General features: G+C 39.8%; 2 protein-coding genes across 7 annotated transcripts in view; both read left to right on the top strand.

The window, feature by feature from the left end:
* The window catches only part of zc3h12ab (zinc finger CCCH-type containing 12Ab), a 59,316-nt gene extending 54,207 nt beyond the window's left edge, over nt 1–5,109 (top strand). For all 6 annotated transcript variants that reach the window (XM_061881523.1, XM_061881518.1, XM_061881517.1 and 3 more), the window contains exons 5-7: nt 430–530; nt 994–1,734; nt 4,521–5,109. In XM_061881523.1, coding sequence (XP_061737507.1) covers nt 430–530; nt 994–1,734; nt 4,521–4,678 — 1,000 coding nt within the window. In that variant the 3' untranslated portion in view covers nt 4,679–5,109. The remainder of the gene's footprint in view (nt 1–429; nt 531–993; nt 1,735–4,520) is intronic.
* A 4,320-nt stretch (nt 5,110–9,429) lies between these two features.
* smim13 (small integral membrane protein 13) lies at nt 9,430–18,741 on the top strand. The gene is made up of 2 exons (XM_061881527.1): nt 9,430–9,873; nt 17,975–18,741. Exons 1-2 carry the CDS (start codon nt 9,798–9,800, stop codon nt 18,166–18,168), a joined length of 270 nt encoding a protein of 89 aa, XP_061737511.1. The 5' UTR covers nt 9,430–9,797; the 3' UTR covers nt 18,169–18,741.
* The last annotated feature ends 1,112 nt before the right edge of the window (nt 18,742–19,853 follow it).

The following is a 19,853-nucleotide window of genomic DNA, read 5'->3' as shown; positions in this document are numbered from 1 at the left end:
ATGGGTGCTGGTTAGAGCCTTGCATGGCGTCAGTGTGTGCATGTGGAAATATTGTCAAAGTGCTTTGAGTACCTTGAGGTAGAAAAGCAGATTCACCTTTACCAACAAAAATATGAAGCGATTTAAAATCTGAATTGAATTGTTAATTGATTTTTTTTTGAGACCCCTTAACATGCAGGATTCCCCCCCCCTCAAAAAATTTATATATTTTTGTATTGGTTTTCAAAATAAAATATATCAAAGTGGTCGTCCCCGCATACTTTGAATTTTCAGTATGAGGCCCTCAGTTTTGACACTATCTTTTTAAAAGGTCCATTTTTTGTGATTAATCACCTGTATTAAACATTCCAAGGCGTATAACAAATCTAACAATATTATGATTATTATTATTATTATTATTACTGATTCCATTTTCTCCTCAAATCACAGGTTCATGGTTCCTGATGATCCACTTGGCCGCTATGGTCCGAACCTTAAGAACTTTCTTCGGAAGTTTCCGAAGACGCAGAAAACCCCTCTATGTCCTTATGGTGAGAGACGTTAAACACACACACACACACACACACACACACGCACACACACACACACGCACACACGCACACACTTTCACTAGCCCTGCGGTGGACTCACAGCCTGAAATCACAACACTGCTTACTTTTTACCAGCCAGGTCGCTACAATGTTAGTCCATTGCTTTCTTTGGACTATTTCGAAGCTAACAAAACTACAGAAAATGTTTTTAAAAAGTGCACAAAAAAGCAATTAGCACAGCGGCTAACGGCAGCACTGCTCTGCTGACTGAATGACCACGGAAAGTGGATGTGCTGCCTGGCACAAAATGGCTGCCCTGCTGGCACACAATAGGGTGGATGAAGTGTTCGTACTCTGAGACAGGGTTCGTATTACAAAGCGTATTTGTCTTCGGTAAATGGAAAAGCTCGTAAAGTGAGGGGTTCTTAAATCGAGGTTCCACTGAAGCGTCTGCTCTTTCCAGGAAGGAAGTGTACCTTCGGACTCAAATGTAGGTTCCAGCATCCTGAGCGGGCCAAGCAGTCGACGCTCTCTCTTGCCACCGAACTGCGGGAGAACACAAAGAAGCTCCCCTGGTGCAAATCCCTCGACGGCGGCCTGGTTCCTGGCGAGAGCCTCCTGCTCATAGAGAGCATGGCCAGGAATTTGACTCTGGGTCCTGAGAAGGGGTCCTTGAAGAAAGACACCCAGGTTAAAGCCGGCCCCTGCACACGGCAGCAGGTCAGTCTAAGTGCTTCTCATAAGCAGCTGGACTCTGGCGTAGGTTCTTTAGACAGTCAGTACGGAGCAACATCTGGGAGCTACCAGCCTATGCATCCTGGCTCTGCTCCAATGTCTCCATGTCTCTGCTGTCCACACGCCTCCTGGACCTCTTTTCATCAGGTGCCAGCTCGCCACCACATGGTGCGTTCCGACCTGCCTCCTTACAGCCACGGCGCTCACTTCCAACACGCCCACCAGATGTACTGGACCGACCCGGTCAGGCACGGTGCGCCCGCCCCCTCTTTCCCGGGCGCCCACTCGCCGAGGGAACCTCGACACAGGCCGACGACATCCAACCCCAACTCGGAGGAGAGAAAGGTCATGCGTAAAAAGCTCCTCGCCATCTATAGCGCGTACTTGGTGGACGCCGCCATGGAGATGTTCCCGCATGTGGTGGACCCGCAGATGTTGGTGGCTGAGATCGTCAGGATGCAGAGTCACAGTAAGATGAGATGAGATCGTCAGGATGCAGAGTCACAGTAAGATGAGATGAGATCGTCAGGATGCAGAGTCACAATAAGATGAGATGAGATCGTCAGGATGCAGAGTCACAGTAAGATGAGATGAGATCGTCAGGATGCAGAGTCACAATAAGATGAGATGAGATTGTCAGGATGCAGAGTCACAGTAAGATGAGATGAGATCGTCAGGATGCAGAGTCACAATAAGATGAGATGAGATCGTCAGGATGCAGAGTCACAGTAAGATGAGATGAGATCGTCAGGATGCAGAGTCACAATAAGATGAGATGAGATTGTCAGGATGCAGTCACAGTAAGATGAGATGAGATCGTCAGGATGCAGAGTCACAATAAGATGAGATGAGATCGTCAGGATGCAGAGTCACAGTAAGATGAGATGAGATCGTCAGGATGCAGAGTCACAGTAAGATGAGATGAGATCGTCAGGATGCAGAGTCACAGTAAGATGAGATGAGATCGTCAGGATGCAGAGTCACAATAAGATGAGATGAGATCGTCAGGATGCAGAGTCACAATAAGATGAGATGAGATTGTCAGGATGCAGTCACAGTAAGATGAGATGAGATTGTCAGGATGCAGAGTCACAATAAGATGAGATGAGATCGTCAGGATGCAGAGTCACAATAAGATGAGATGAGATCGTCAGGATGCAGAGTCACAGTAAGATGAGATGAGATCGTCAGGATGCAGAGTCACAGTAAGATGAGATGAGATCGTCAGGATGCAGAGTCACAATAAGATGAGATGAGATCGTCAGGATGCAGAGTCACAGTAAGATGAGATGAGATCGTCAGGATGCAGAGTCACAATAAGATGAGATGAGATCGTCAGGATGCAGAGTCACAATAAGATGAGATGAGATCGTCAGGATGCAGAGTCACAGTAAGATGAGATGAGATTTGTGCACCGGACACGCATAACCTTAACTCATTCCATCTTCATGAACCTTTAACATGACTATTCACATTGTGGTTTGTCCCTGAAGGCATCGCAACTATGAATGAACATGTGGAGTTATGTACTTGAAGGCCTACTGAAATGAGATGTTCTTATTTAAACTGGGATAGCAGCTCCATTCTATGTGTCATACTTCATCATTTCCCCATATTTTTGCTGAAAGGATTTAGTAGAGAACATCGATGATAAAGTTGGCAACTTTTGGACGCTAATAAAAAAGCCTTGCCTGTAGCGGAAGTAGCAGACGATGACATCACGGGTTGTGGAGCTCCTCACATCTGAACATTCTTTAGAATGTGAGCCTCCAGCAGTAATTTCCCCATTAATTTGAGCGAGGATGAAACATTTGTGGATGAGGATATTGATAGTAAAGGACTAGAAAAAAATAAATAAAATAAAAAGCGACGGCTCCGGCAACGGCAGTGTGAGCGTTTCAGATGTAATTAGACACATTTACTAGGATAATTCTGGAAGATCCCTTATCTGCTTATTTTAATAGTGTTTTAGTGAGATTGTAAAGACATACCTCAAAGTCGGATGGCTGCGGTGAACGCCAGTGTCTCAGAGAGAAGCCGAGGAGCCAAGCTCACAGCTGCCTTTTTTGACAGCTGCTGCAGGAGGACGCATAATCCACCGATGTCTCCGGTAAGATATATATCACAATTTTCCCATCCAAAAACTTGCTGGTTGACGTAGAGAAATATGTTGGCTTGACCGCTCTATATTAAAGCTTCATAACAAACAAAGAAACACCGGCTGTGTTTCGGTTGCTAAAGGCAGCTGCAATCCACCGCTTTCCACCAACAGCATTCTTCTTTGACGTCTCCATTATTAATTGAACAAATTGCAAAAGATTCAGCAACACAGATGTCCAAATTACTGTGTAATTATGCGATGAAAAGAGACGACTTTTAGCCGTGAATGGTGCTGAGCTAATATGTTCGCTACAACCAATAAGGTCACAAACACACGTCATCATAAGTGTCATCATTCCGCGACATTTTCAACAAGAAACTCCGCGGGAAATTTAAAATTGCAATTTAGTAAAGTAAAGCGGCCGTATCGTCATGTGTTGCAATGTTAATATTTCATCATTGATATATAAACTATCAGACTGCGTGGTGGCTAGTAGTGGCTTTCAGTAGGCCTTTAGTAAAAAAAAGGGGGAAATAATGGAAATCATGTGTTATATTCTAGTTTCTTCCAAATAGCCACCCGGGGGCCATTTGCAGCCTGCACTTAATGTTTTACCGGCCCGCAGCACATCATTCTAAAAATACTCAAATATATGTATTATTTTAAACAATAACAAGCGAAGTGAATTATATTTATATAGCGCTTTTCTCTAGTGACTCAAAGCGCTTTACATAGTGAAACCCAATATCTAAGTTACATTTAAAGCAGTGTGGGTGGCACTGGGAGCAGGTGGGTAAAGTGTCTTGCCCAAGGACACAACGGCAGTGACTAGGATGGCGGAAGTGGGGATCGAACCTGGGACCCTCAAGTTGCCGGCACAGCCACTCTACCAACCGAGCTATACCGCCCCAAGTGAAAACCATTTCAGGTGACTACCTCTTGAATATAAAACATGTTTTCAGTCATTATTTTTTTTGTTAAGTCCATAACTCCACATGTTGATTCATAGTTGTGATGCCTTCAGGGACAATCTACAATGTAAATAGTCATGAAAATAAAGAAAACACATTGAATGAGGAGAGGGTGTGTCCAAACTATGGGCCTGTACTGTATTGTATTCATGCTTTGGAATTGTGTTTCATGTTTCCTCTGAGGCCACCGTTACAGTCATACTTGCCAACCCTCACGGATTTCCCGGGAAACTCCCGAAATTCAGCGCCTATCCCGAAAACCTCCCGGGACAAATTTTCTCACGAAAATCTCCCAAAATTCAGGCAGAGGCCACGCCCCCTCCAACTCCATGCTGACCTGAGTGACGTGTCGACAGCTCCGCTTTCCCACAATATAATCAGCGTGCCTGCCCAATGACGTTATAACTGTAGAATGATCCAGGGTGAGTTCTTGGTTTCTTATGTGGGTTTATTGTTAGGCAGTCTCCTTAGCGTCCTCCCAGCGCAGTAACAACACACAACAACAGCAGTCACATTTTCGTCTACCGTAAAGCAGTTCGTCTGCCGTAAACAGCAATGTTGTGACACTCTTAAACAGGACAATACTGTTATCTACTGTACGTTTTGGGCCAGGCTAGGGAGAGATGAAAGATTCCAGAATCTAGTTCATCATGGTTAGAAAAATAGTGACAGAGAATAGAACGAAGATGGACAATTCAACCCTTAACTCAACAATGAGTAGATGAGTGTTATGTGTGTGTATATGTGTAAATAAATGAACACTAAAATTCAAGTATTTCTCTTATATATTAGGGTGTGGGAAAAAATCGATTCGAATACGTTGTGTGATTCAGAATCGATTCTCATTTTTAAAAAAAGTTGATTTTTTTTTTTTTAATCAATCCAACAAAACAATACACAGCAATACCATAACAATGCAATCCACTCAGAACCGCAATAAACAGAACAATTGAGAGGAGACACAAACACCACACAGAACAAAACAAAAGTAGTGAATATCAACAACAGTATCAATATTATAATTTCAGCATAGCAGTGATTAAAAATCCCTCATTGACATTATCATTAGACATTTATAAAAATAATCAAAAAGAACAATAGTGTCACAGTGGCTTACACTTGCATGGCATCTCATAAGCTGGACAACACACTGTGTCCAATGTTTTCACAAAGATAAAATAAGTCATATTTTTGCTTCCTTTAATAGTTCAAACAAATTTACATTATTGCAATCAGTTGATAAAACATTGTCCTTTACAATTATAAAAGCTTTTCACAAAAATCTACTACTCTGCTAGCATGTCAGCAGACTGGGGTAGATCCTGCTGAAATCTATGTATTGAATGAATACACAATCCTTTTCAATCGGGAAAAATTATCGTTTTTGAATCGAGAATCGCGTTGAATCGAAAAAAAAATCGATATATAATCGAATTGCGACCCCAAGAATCGATATTGAATCGAATCGTGGGACACCCAAAGATTCGCAGCCCTAATATATATATATATATATATATATGTAGGTGTGGGAAAAAATCACAAGACTACTTCATCTCTACAGATCTGTTTCATGAGGGGTTCCCTCAATCGATTGTAGAGATGAAGTAGTCTTGTGATTTTTTCCCACACCTACATATTGCGCTCTACCACGGTATTGAGCACTATTCTCTGGATAATATATATATATTGACTTGGTTATTTCTAGCTGTAAATGTACGCCTCACTCTTAACCACGCCCCCCCAACATGTAAGGTGCATAAATAATACAATAATCTAGTATTTTAGCGATTAAAACTGCCCAGTTGCTATCTGGGGCACAAAAGTATTTAGTCAGCCATTGATTGTGCAAGTTCTCCCACTTCAAATGATGACAGAGGTCTGTCATTTTCATCATAGGTACACTTCAACTGGGAGAGACAGAATGGGGAAAAAAATCCAGGAATTCACAATTTTAAAGAATTTATTTGTAAATGATGGTGGAAAATAAGTATTTGGTCAAGCATTCAAAGCTCTCACTGATGGAAGGAGGTTTTGGCTCCAAATCTCAGGATACATGGCCCCATTCATTCTTTCCTTAACACGGATCAATCGTCCTGTCCCCTTAGCAGAAAAACAGCCCCAAAGCATGATGTTTCCACCCCCATGCTTCACAGTAGGTATGGTGTTCTTGGGATGCAACTCAGTATTCTTCTTCCTCCTGAGTTTATACCAAAAAGTTTTATTTTGGTTTCATCTGACCACATGACATTCTCCCAATCCTCTGCTGTATCATCCATGTATCCATTTTGGTATCAACTCAACTGGTTTCAAAAACAGCATGAGGAACACAATGAACATAGACTTAATCTCAGTGTGTCTACAAAATAATTAAACTTTAAGTCAAAGCCCATCTAGGATTCAACAAAACTTTTTATTGCACTAGTGAGCCTCATCCGTGGTTCACTAGTGCAATAAGAAGACTGGAAATGTGTCTCGTGGAAAACCGTCCGACCGGAACTCTGTAATAAGTAAAGTTCTTTGGGTGAATAATGTAAACTCACTACACCGGTATGTTTTAGTGCTTTCATGGTGAGTTTACTAACAGATATAAGTAAGAACTTTACACTACTTTATATTAGAAATGTCTTTCTATCATTGTTAGCCCTGTGATGAGGTGGCGACTTGTCCAGGGTGTCCCTGCCTTCCGCCCAAATGCAGCTGACATAGGCTCCAGCATCCCGCGTGACCCCAAAAGGGACACGTGGTAGAAAATGGATGGATGGAAAATAAAGCATGAATAAAAACTACCTAACTTCTGATTCCCACTGTTCAGTTTCTGTACATTTGCTCATATAACCCATTTTCCTTGCAAACTAGAAATGCCATTGCGACACCCAGTGGACACATTTAGAACAGCAGTTTCTTAACAATGCACCTCAATTCATACTCATCTCATGGGCCGGATAGAGCCTGTTTCCGGGCCTGATTCGGCCCACGGGCCGCATGTTTGACATCCCTGTTGTAGACAATAAAATGTCGTTTTCGCAATTGTTGGATAAGACTTTAAAGCATAAGCGAGCATGCATCACTATAGCTCTTGTCTCAAAGTAGGTGTACTGTCACCATTGCTGTTTTCCTGTGTAGTGTTTTACTTCTTGTCTTGCGCTCCTATTTTGGTGGCTTTTTCTCTTTCTTTGGTATTTCCCTGTTGGAGTTTCATGTCTTCTTTTGAGCGATATTTTATGCGTTTACTTTGTTTTAGCAATCAAGAATATTTCAGTTGTTTTTATCCTTCCTCGTGGGGACATTGTTGATTGTCAGGTCATGTTCGGCTGTACTTTGTGGACGCCATCTTTGCTCCAGAGTAAGTCTTTGCTGTCTTCCAGCATTCTGTTTTTGTTTACTTTGTAGCCAGTTCAGTTTTAGTTTGGTTCTGCATAGCCTTCCCTAAGCTTCAATGCCTTTTCTTAGGGGCACTCACTTTTTGTTTATTTGCATTTGATACCTTTTTACCTGCACATTGCCTCCCGCTGTTTCCGACATCTACAAAGCAATTAGCTACCTGCTGCCACCTACTGATATGGAAGAGTATTACACGGTTACTCTGCCGCGCTCTAGACCGCACCGACACTCAACAACAACACATCATTTGCAGACTATAATTACGTGTTTGCAAAAAATATTTTAACCCACATAGGTGAAATTAGAGAATCTCCCACGGCACACCAGACTGTATCTCACATTAAAAAAACGAAGAAGAAAAAAACATCAACTCTGCTCCACGAATTTCACTTAAAGCAGGTGTTTTTTGGAAGTAACCCCGGCGTTAAACGAGGGAACACTGTTACACGTTACTAGCTTGGTTGAATTAAGAATTTAAACCCCAAAAAAGTTCAGTCAATTAAGATATGTTATTTATGTAACCTATTTTTATGGTCTTGCCTCTTTGTGATGTTAAGTTCCTGTTATAAACTATTATACGGTATATGCCTTGAGCCCTTATTTTGAAGGAGCTAAGAGCGGAAGTGGTGACACGGTGTGGTGGAGCGGAGTTTTGAAAAATCCCACCGCTGCCACTAATGTAACCGAGGGTTGATATATGTCGACTGTACTGTTTAAAACGACCAAATAACACACATGGAGGCTCCAGCTTTACACGAAGACCACTTTATTTCGCTTCTTTTCAAACCTCCGCTCCACTGCACCATGTCACCACCTTCCGCTCTTAGTGTCTTCAAAATAAGAGCTCAAGGCATATACTGTATAACAGCTTATAACAGGAACTTAACATCCCAAAGAGGCAAGTCCATAAAAATAGGTTACATTTTAATATTTCAATTATTACATGTATGTATTTATTTCATTTGATTAACTTACTGGAATAAGGAGTTAATTTGAACAACTTCATTACCCGGAAAACAATGCTGATTCGCGCAGTCGCAGTGTTAGTCGGTATGTTCGTTTTTTTTATTTTTCTGGAACTTTATTGCAACAACAATATGAACACAAAAACAAAGAAAATATTTTAAAAACATTTTAAAAATATGTAAATAAAAACATGGTTTCATTTTGAAAACAATAATGAATATAATTAAACCACACGATTGCAGAATTGCCTTCAAGGGTCAACTGCATTACCCAGAAGCCACTTCTGTTTCGCGCAGTCGCATTGTTAGTTGATATGTTCGTTTTATTTCTTTTTGTGGAACTTTATTTCAGCAACAATATGAACACAAAAACAAAGTAAAACATATTCTAAAATATTTTACAAAATGTGTAAATAAAAAACATCGTCGCTCCATTTTCAAAACCATAATGAATATATTACAACCACACGATTGCAGAATTGCCTGCCAAGTCAACTACATTACCCAAAAGCCAATTCTGTTCCGCGCAGTCGCAGTGTTAGTTGATAGTTTGTTTTATTTCTTTTTGTGGAACTTTATTTCAACAACAACATGACAGCAACAATATGAACACACAACGAAGTAAAACATATGCTGAAATATTTTACAAAATATGTAAATAAAAAACATCGTCTCTCCGATTTTAAAACCATAATGAATGTATTACAACCACACGACTGCGGAATTGCCTGCTATATTCAACTACATTACCCAGAAGCCACTTGTGTTTCGCGCAGTCGATGTACTAGCTCTTTAAAGAGCTCGCCAGATGAATGCATTGTGCAGTTATGTAGCTTGTAAGACCGAGGAGCCGACTAGACTGGGCACCTGTTGTTGCAGACCAGCTTTACGGCCTCCATTGGGCAAGAGAAGTGTTGTTAAAACTGCTGTTTGTGCAACACATCATTGAGTTAGCCACATGCTAGCAGGCTAGCTGTGTTTGTTTTCCCTTCTCGACGAGCGAGCTAGCAGGCGGCTAACCTCGCTTGCTAACACTGCGCGCTTTTTATTCACCTCAGCCATGTTGTCTTCTGGACAATAACTGCCGCCCTCGTCCTCCAAGTGTCCCGCAACCATGTGGCAAAGTGTGGGACTCACTCTGCTGGTCATTGTGGCCACGCTCTTCTGTGCGTTTATCTTCATGTTGTGTGGTAAGTTTGAAGGACAGCACACAGCTCCATCTACTATACTTACACAAACTACTATACTTACACAAACTACTACTTACATCTACTATACTTACACAAACTACTATTTACATCTACTATACTTACACAAACTACTACTTACATCTACTATACTTACACAAACTACTACTTACATCTACTATACTTACACAAACTACTACTTACATCTACTATACTTACACAAACTACTACTTACAGAAACTACTATACTTACATAAACTACTACTTACATCTACTATACTTACACAAACTACTATACTTACACAAACTACTACTTACATCTACTATACTTACACAAACTACTATTTACATCTACTATACTTACACAAACTACTACTTACATCTACTATACTTACACAAACTACTACTTACATCTACTATACTTACACAAACTACTACTTACATCTACTATACTTACACAAACTACTACTTACAGAAACTACTATACTTACATAAACTACTACTTACATCTACTATACTTACAGAAACTACTACTTACATCTACTATACTTACAGAAACTACTACTTACAGAAACTATTATTTAAATAAACTACTATTTACATCTACTATACTTACAGAAACTACTACTTACAGAAACTACTACTTACATAAACTACTACTTACATCTACTATACTTACAGAAACTACTATTTACATCAACTACTATTTACATCTACTATACTTACAGAAACTACTATTTACATCTACTATACTTACAGAAACTACTACTTACATAAACTACTACTTACATCTACTATACTTACAGAAACTACTACTTACAGAAACTATTATTTACATAAACTACTATTTACATCTACTATACTTACAGAAACTACTATTTACATCAACTACTATTTACATAAACTACTACTTACATAAACTACTACTTACAGAAACTACTATTTACATCAACTACTATTTACATCAACTACTATTTACATCTACTATACTTACAGAAACTACTATTTACATCTACTATACTTACAGAAACTACTATTTACATAAACTACTACTTACAGCTACTATACTTACATAAACTACTACTTACATGTACTATACTTACATAAGCTACTACTTGCTAACACTAACACATTGTAATTTTCCTGAAGGAACTCTCCTGACGGAATAAATAAAGTACTATCTAATCTAATCTAACTTACATGTACTATGCTTACATTTTACACAAGCTACTATTAACATGTACTATAATTACATAAGATACTACTTTCATGTGCTATACTTAATTTTAGCTCTTTAAGGAGTGGATTAGCAGTCACAAGTTATTCTTGTCCCTGAAAAGTCTATTTTTATCTTGTGCTGATGAGTCTATCACTGCTAATGTGATGCCGTGCTTCTAGTGTCCATCACTTAGGACCAAATGTATTTACAGTGGTGAGACTTCCTCATGTATTAGTCTTTTGCATGTTTGTCACCATTCGTTATGACAACGATTCAATTCCTAATTTGTAGTTGCTGATACGATCCATCCATGGACGATATACAGTGTCCTCTAAATGAGTCCAATTCGTTGTTTTGTTTTTGTTGTAGACTGAAACCATTTGGGTGTGACGTAAAAAAGATCAATATGGGACAAGACGTGAACATTTCCGCTTTTATTTCCAGGTATTTACATTTGGATCTGATTCACAATTTAGAAGATAATCTACTCAGTGGCCTAATAGTTGGAGCAGGCCTGGGAAATTATTTTGACTCACATTTAGAGAAAAAAATGTGTCTGGGGGCCAGTATACCATATTTCCTTGAATTGCCGCCGGGTATATAGTATGCGCCTGCCTAGAATTACTGCCGGGTCAAACTCGTTTCGCAAAATAATTAGCGCATGCTTAGCAGTACCGCCGGCTCAGGATTAATGCCGGGTCAAACTCGTTTCGCAAAATATTATTTTTATTAGCGCATGTCTAGAATTTCCCCCGGGTCAAACTCGTCATGTCACGAGTGACACTTCACCTGTCATCATTTTCAAAATGGAGGAGGCTGATTTCAATCATTTGAAATCGCATAAAGGGAAGAAGATTAAGAGCTATTCAGTAGGATTTAAGGTCCAAGCTATTGAATATGCTAAAAAGAACAGTAAGCAGCTTTGTTTTACTAATATACCATAGCTGCGTGTGTCAAATATAAGTAATTAAATGACTCCCGCCTCCTGGTGGTAGAGGGCGCTAGTGATCCTTCTTGCGACTACTCGGCTGCAGAAGAAGTGACAACAAGCAGCAAGAGTGAGCAGCGATCGTTTATTTTTTCCTCTCGCTTGCACTTTTAACATGGAGGATTACATATTTAAAATAAAACAGTTTTCTAAACTGGACTTTTAATCGAAGCAGGAGGTAATAAAGGAAGATCTCCATCGAGACAGAGAGATTTTTAAAACTGAAGAAAGATAAGGAAGACTTCTATAAACAAGTTATCGATGCTTTTGATCAGAAGGAGCTGCGCATGGACTTCATTTATAAGTAAAGGTAAGACCATAATAAGGTTTTTTTATGCAATGTGCTTTTCATGATGGTATCCTTACATTACACTCAAATTTATAAGCACAGGCCTACATTTACCGCATGCCTTTGGTAAACGCCGGAATGAGAAGAGGTTTTAAATTAATTAGCGCCCCAGCGGCAATTCAAGGAAATACGGTATCTATTTTTATGAATACCAACAAAAAACCTCAATAATATCTGATTGAATGCTAAAAATGTTATGACAAACCGCTTTAAAAAACATGTTGGAATTTAATTTTTTTCTATGAGGGATAAAACACTGAATATTGACAAGATATGAACGTCACGCCCCCTTTCGATCGACACATTTTACAATCAAGTGAAACGCAACAAAAATGCAACAAACCGTGAAATATGAATGCAAAGGGTACAAAACAAACCCGCCTACAATCTCTTATATCTGATGTATCACTAAGCTTTAGAACTTTGTCGTGAAAATCTCCTTTCGCATCTCCCCACTCACACTGCTTGGTGCCTCGTCTGAGCTGCTGTGACTTACATGACCATAGTAACTAATTACATGACCATAGTAACTAATTACATGACCATAGTAACTAATTACATGACCATAGTAGCTAATTAGATGACCATAGTAACTAATTACATGACCATAGTAACTAATTACATGACCATAGTAACTAATTACATGACCATAGTAACTAATTACATGACCATAGTAGCTAATTAGATGACCATAGTAACTAATTAGATGACCATAGTAACTAATTACATGACCATAGTAACTAATTACATGACCGTAGTAACTACCGTATTTTTCGGAGTACAAGTCGCACCTGCGAAAAATGCATAATAAAGAAGGAAAAAAACATATACAAGTCGCACTGGAGTATAAGTCACATTTTTGAGGGAAATTTATTTGATAAAACCAAGAATAGACATTTGAAAGGCAATTTAAAATAAATAAAGAATAGTAAACAACAGGCTGAATAAGTGTAGGTTATATGAGGCATAAATAAGCAACTGCTATGTTAACCTAACATATTATGGTAAGAGTCATTCAAATAACTAGAACATATAAAACATGCTATACCTTTACCAAACTATCTGTCACTCCTAATCCATAAATCCCATGAAATCTTATACGTCTAGTCTCTTATGTGAATGAGCTAAATAATATTATTTGATATTTTACGGTAATGTGTTAATAATTTCACACATAAGTCGCTCCTGAGTATAAGTCGCACCCCCGGCCAAAATATGAAAAGAACTGCGATTTATAGTCTGACAAATACGGTAATTAGATGACCATAGTAACTAAATGACCATAGTAACTGGTATACCATACATAAGTGCAGATGCCAACCATTGAAATAGCTCGTATAGTTCAAGACTCAGGATCGTTAGAAAACATCACTGCACATCATAATAGCAGCTACATTTTCCATCTTAAAGAGCTAAAAAAAGAATTTGGGAATGTCCGGCGGGCCAGATTGAAAAGCTCAATGGGCCGCATGTGGCCCCCAGGCGTTAATTGGCCCAGGTCTTAGTTAGAGTGTCCGCCCTGAGATCAGTAGGTTGTGAGTTCAAACCCCGGCCGAGTCATACAAAAGACTATAAAAATGGGAGCCATTACCTCCCTGCTTGGCACTCAGCATCAAAGGTTGGAATTGGGGGTTAAATCAACAAAAATGATACCCAGGCGTTGTCACCGCTGCTGCTCACTGCTCCCCTCACATCCCAGGGGGTGAACAAAGGTGATGGGTTAGATGCAGATAATCATTTTGCCACACTTCCTGTTTGTGTGTGTGTGACAATCCATCCATCCATTTTCTACCGCTTATTCCCTTTCTACCTATCTCAGCTACTATCGGGCGGAAGGCGGGGTACACCCTGGATAAGTCGCCACCTCATCGCAGGGCCAACACAGATAGACAGACAACATTCACACACTAGGGCAAATTTAGTGTTGCCAATCAACCTATCCCCAGGTGCATGTCTTTGGAAGTGGGAGGAAGCTGGAGTACCCGGAGGGAACCCACGCATTCACGGGGAGAACATGCAAACTCCACACAGAAAGATCCCCAGCCTGGATTTGAACCCAGGACTGCAGGACCTTCGTATTGTGAGGCAGACGCACTAACCCCTCTGCCGTGTGTGACAATCACTGGTACTTTAACTTTAAGTATAGTTTTGATCCATTATGGCTTCAGTTTAAGAGCATGAAGTAGACAAAAAGTACCACTTAAAGTTAAAGTACCAGTGATTGTCACACACACACACACACACACACACACACTAGGTGTGGTGAAATATGTCCTCTGCATTTGACCCATGCCCTTGTTCACCCCCTGGAAGGTGAGGGGAGCAGTGAGCAGCAGCGGAATATTTTTTGTTGATTTAACCCCCAATTCCAACCTTTGATGCTCAGTGCCAAACAGGGAGGCAATGGCTCCCATTTTTATAGTCTTTGGTATGACTCGGCCGGGGTTTGAACTCACAACCTACTGATCTCAGGGCGGACACTCTAACTACAAGCCCACTGAGCCAGTGTTTTAATGTCATATTATTAATGCAAGTAACCATTTAAAAGGATACACACTTATTTGTCATTACTGTAGAGTTGTTTAACATTGTACTCTTATTGGAAGGCAAATACATTTATCCTGAATAAATAAACAAAAAATAGGAGATGTAAATTTCTGTCATCATTGGTACTTTAACTTATATCACTTTTTTGTTTGAACCTACCCATTTTTCATGGAACATGTGACTGACAGGTGTGTTTTGTTGCCCAGGTGTCTTCCAAGTACATTGATTATTCACAACAATAAGTAGCACTGAATGTCTGAGCTCAGTTTCAGATTGGGTAGGATGGGTTTCGCCTGTGGGGGCGGTATAGCTCGGTTGGTAGAGTGGCCGTGCCAGCAACTTGAGGGTCCAGGTTTGATTCCTACTTCCGTCATCCTAGTGGGCAAGACACTTTACCCATCTGCTCCCAGTGCCACCCACACTGCTTTAAATGTAACTTAGATATTGGGTTTCACTATGTAAAGTGCTTTGAGTCACTAGAGAAAAACGCTATATAAATGTAATTCACTTCACTTCTTTTCTCTGCTTGGACTGCATTTAGAGGTGGAACCAACATGAAAACCGGTACTGGTACCAAGAAGTATTTAGATACTCTTCTAAATAAAGGGCACCACAAAAAATGGCATTATTGGCTTTATTTTAACACAAAATCTTAAGGTACATTAAACATATGTTTATCATAGCAATTTTGTACTTAAATAAAATAGTGAACATTGTCAGGTTCAAACACCACATTATCTATTACACAAGACAAGAAGGAGGAATCATGCTGAGACAGAGTTCAATTTTGCTCATGAGGAGAGACGAATTGGGCTGTACACTCTGTTACAGCTTCTTCCTACACTCTAAGGCACTGGTTCTCAACCTTTTTTCAGTGATGTACCCCCTGTGAACATTTTTTTAATTCAAGTACCCCCTAATCAGAGCAAAGCATTTTGGGTTGAAAAAAAGAGATAAAGAAGTAAAATACAGCACTATGTCATCAGTTTCTGATTTATTAAATTGTATAACAGTGCAAAATATTGCTCATTTGTAGTGGTCTTTCTTGAACTATTTGGAAAAAAAGATATAAAAATAGCTAAAAACTTGTTGAAAAATAAACAAGTGATTCAATGATAAATGCAGATTTCTCCACATAGAAGTAATCATCAACTTAAAGTGCCCTCTTTGGGGATTGTAATAGAGATCCATCTGGATTCATCAACTTACTTCTAAACATTTCTTCACAAAAAAGAAATATTTAACATCAATATTTATGGAACATGTCCACAAAAAATCTAGCTGTCAACACTGAATATTGCATTGTTGCATTTCTTTTCACACTTTATGAACTTACATTTATATTATGTTGAAGTATTATTCAATAAATATATTTATAAAGGATTTTGAATTGTTGCTATTTTTAGAATATTTAAAAAAAATCTCATGTACGCGTACCCCCATTTGAGAACCACTGCTCTAAGGTACAGTCCCATGTGCTCCTCTATTTCTTTGGGAGGTCCCTAGTTAACATCACTGAGGCTGCAAGCAGCCCCCAGTAGAAACAATACGTGATTATTCAGAACGGAGATGTGCTGACACTCGTGATTTCGTCCTGTCCGCGCCGATGTACTCGATGTCCGTCCTTGGCTGTCAGCAGGCAGGGTCTGGAACCAAACTGCTGACAAGAGAAAACTTTGCAAAGCAAGACCACAAGTTGTCTTTGCACAGATAGAAAAGTACAACTTCAGCACAATTGATAATAACTATAGCAATGGCCTTTAAGCATAAGAGTTGTGTGATAACGTATACATAATTATTCTAACAAACATACGAGAGAACTTGTCTTTTAGTAGTAAGAAAACAAACAAAGGCTCCTAATTTAGTCTGCTGACATATGCAGTAACATATTGTGTCATTTATACACCTATTATTTTGTCGAAATTATTAAGGACAAGTGGTAAAAAATAAATTATTAATCTACTTGTTCATTTACTGTTAATATCTGCTTACTTTCTTTTTCAACATGTTCTATCTACACTTCTGTTAAAATGTAATAATCACTCATTCTTCTCTTGTTTGAATACTTTATATTAATTTTGGATGATACCACTAATTTGGGTATTTATTCGATATTTAAGTAGTTACAGGATCATACATTGGTCATATTCAAAGTCCTCATGTGTCCAGGGACGTATTTCCTGAGTTTATAAACATAATATAAATAAAAAAAAGATTTTGTGATGTTAAAAATACAGATGTAATCATAGTAGTATCAACTAGATACGCTCCTTCACTTGGTATCATTACAGTGGATGTCAGGTGTAGATCCACCCATGCGGTTTGTTTACATTCAGGCACGCTATCTTTTGTTAGCTGTGACGCCGATGAGCTTTTGTATCCTCCTACGGTGTGTAGTGAAGCATGTTTAGATATTTCTCGTCCTGCAGTGATAATAATACTTGTAAGAAACATGAATGCGAGGATTAGTGATTGAATGGATTTTAGCGGCTAGCTAGCCAGCCATGTCTTAAAGCATCTCTTCCTGAGGGTGTTTCAGTGTTGTTACTTCACCTTTGTCTTTAGTTTTTAAGCCAAAATGTGTCTGTTCTCCCTTTTCTGTCTTCACACTGTCTGCTTGTAAGTACTCTGTGATTGTGCGCTGCCGAACATGCTCCTCTGCTCGTAAAACCAGCAATGTCATGACGTGACAACACACCGTCTTGCCCGTTAAAAAAAAAAGAGGGGGGGGGGGGCTCAAGGTGGACACTGGTACTTTTTAAAGGAGGTATAGTACCCAATATGATTCATTAGTATCACGGAACTATTCTAGTACCGGTATACCGTACAACCCTAGCCCTACATTAAATAAACAGTAGTTGTGATTGCGACTCTTGGATTGTCGTGGCACCTACTAAACAGCCAATCGGATTGCTCGTATGTTTATGGTGGTGTGCATGCTATGATAGGCTGCATTATTAATGAGTGACCGTCACAATGTTGTCTTGTCTGTCGGCCCCAGGTTGGTATGTAGTCTGGCAGCTCTTCTTGTCCAAGTTCAAGTTCCTGCGCGAGCTCGTCGGAGATGCGGCTGCCCCGCGGGCTGAGAGCCAACCGTCCGAAAGCAAGGGTGAGCGCGCCGCCGACGTCCCCGCGCGGAATCGTCCCAGGACCGCACGCCAAAGAGTGTCCTTCCCGGAGAGCGGCACCTTGTGAGATGTGCTCTTCTACACTAAACAAGGTCCGAGGTGAGGTAGGAAGCCTCACTCTTGAACCCAGACACTTGAATTTGGAGCAGGCAGATGTCCGGGCTTCTAAAGGGATTTAGAGCAGCATCCATTAGGGCATGTCACCACTTCCTGTGTTCACCTCCCAGAAGTGCAATGAAAGGATTCATGCAGTCCAGATGCTACACACTAGATGTCTACCTGCTGCAGTAAAAAAAACAAAAAAAAAACGCCCTTATGGCATCCAAACCGTCTCTCTCGCCCCCTTCCTGCTTTCTGCTTGCACTAGTGCCTGTCTGTAGATGGCGTCCACTGTTAGCCACATCATGTGTGCCGTCTACAACAAGGTCATGTCCATTGACCGATGAAAAGCCAAGCAGGCCTTGTTGATATGATTCCCCTTCCCTTCGCGTTTATTATAACTACTGCACCTTTTTAATGAAGGATAATGAAGTATATCTGTGGAGCAGCTGCTTCAAACCAAACATGTGGAGCTCAGTCGTCAGAGATGTACTGTATGTCCTCACTAGTTAATTTTTTACATTAAAGTCCTCAATATTCACTGTTTTGTTTGTGTTTTTACCAGCTCTCAACTACTTGAACAAAGTAGCAAAAAAAGAAACCTGTATTTTGATACCCCGCCATTATTAGATGATATTATGATGTATATTTGATGGTAGGAAAGTCTGGGCTTCCCTGCTTAGGCTGCTGCCCCCGCGACCCGACCTCGGATAAGCGGAAGAAAATGGATGGATGGTAATTGCTAGGGGTGCACACAAAAGTCCATTCACATCTGAATGAACGCGATTCTTCTTCATCCCGATTATAAATTGATTTATAACTTTCAAAAATTAAAAAAAATACATATTTTTGTTAGAATCCATTTTTTAAAAATACAATTAAGGCCATTTCCATGCAACCAGAAGGAGCTTTTCTAACCTATTCTAACTTGTTTGGAAAACGTTTCATTATAATTATCATAACATTGTGAGAATTGTGTTGAATCGGGAAACAGGATGGGTTCGAATTTGACTTGGACAAACTTTATTGATCCACAAGGGAATTGTTCCACACAGTAGCTCAGTTACAAAGGATGGAAAAGGTAATGCAAGTATAAAGTAGACTAAAAAGCTACCATAGTAGCAATATAAAATATAACAAATTAATATTTAAATGTTATATGTACAGTATATAATATATACTATATATATTCCATCCATCCATTTTCTACCGCTTGTCCCTTTTGGGGTCGCGGGGGTGCTGGAGCCTACCTCAGCTGCATTCGAAGGCAGGTACACCCTGGACAAGTCACCACCTCATCACAGGGCCAACACAGATAGACAGACAACATTCACACACTAGGGACCATTTAGTGTTGCCAATCAACCTATCCCCAGGTGCATGTCTTTGGAAGTGGGAGGAAGCCGGAGTACCCGGAGGGAACCCACGCAGTCACGGGGAGAACATGCAAACTCCACACAGAAAGATCCAGAGAGCCGGACAGAAAAGTCTGTGTGCGTGCGTGCGTGGGTGAAAAAAAACTTTTGTTTTCATATTTTTCACCAAAATGAAACTCTGAAATTAGAAAATGTATGATTATATTGTAAAATTACTTCACAATTGTTGTATAATGTTTGGGGACTTCTTGTCTCATGGCTATCACGTTTTTGGAAT

Source organism: Nerophis ophidion, linkage group LG21 (genome assembly GCF_033978795.1).
Source record: "Nerophis ophidion isolate RoL-2023_Sa linkage group LG21, RoL_Noph_v1.0, whole genome shotgun sequence".
NCBI lineage: Eukaryota > Metazoa > Chordata > Actinopteri > Syngnathiformes > Syngnathidae > Nerophis > Nerophis ophidion.
Note: the sequence above shows the minus strand (reverse complement) of the source record. Positions and strands in the feature narration are given on the sequence as shown.

Bases quoted from the DNA above. Each gene is read 5' to 3' on its own strand.
- smim13 (XM_061881527.1), top strand. From the start codon at position 9,798: ATGTGGCAAAGTGTGGGACTCACTCTGCTGGTCATTGTGGCCACGCTC. The intron at 9,874-17,974 runs GTAAGTTTGAAG...TGTCGGCCCCAG, and splicing joins GTTTATCTTCATGTTGTGTG to GTTGGTATGTAGTCTGGCAG.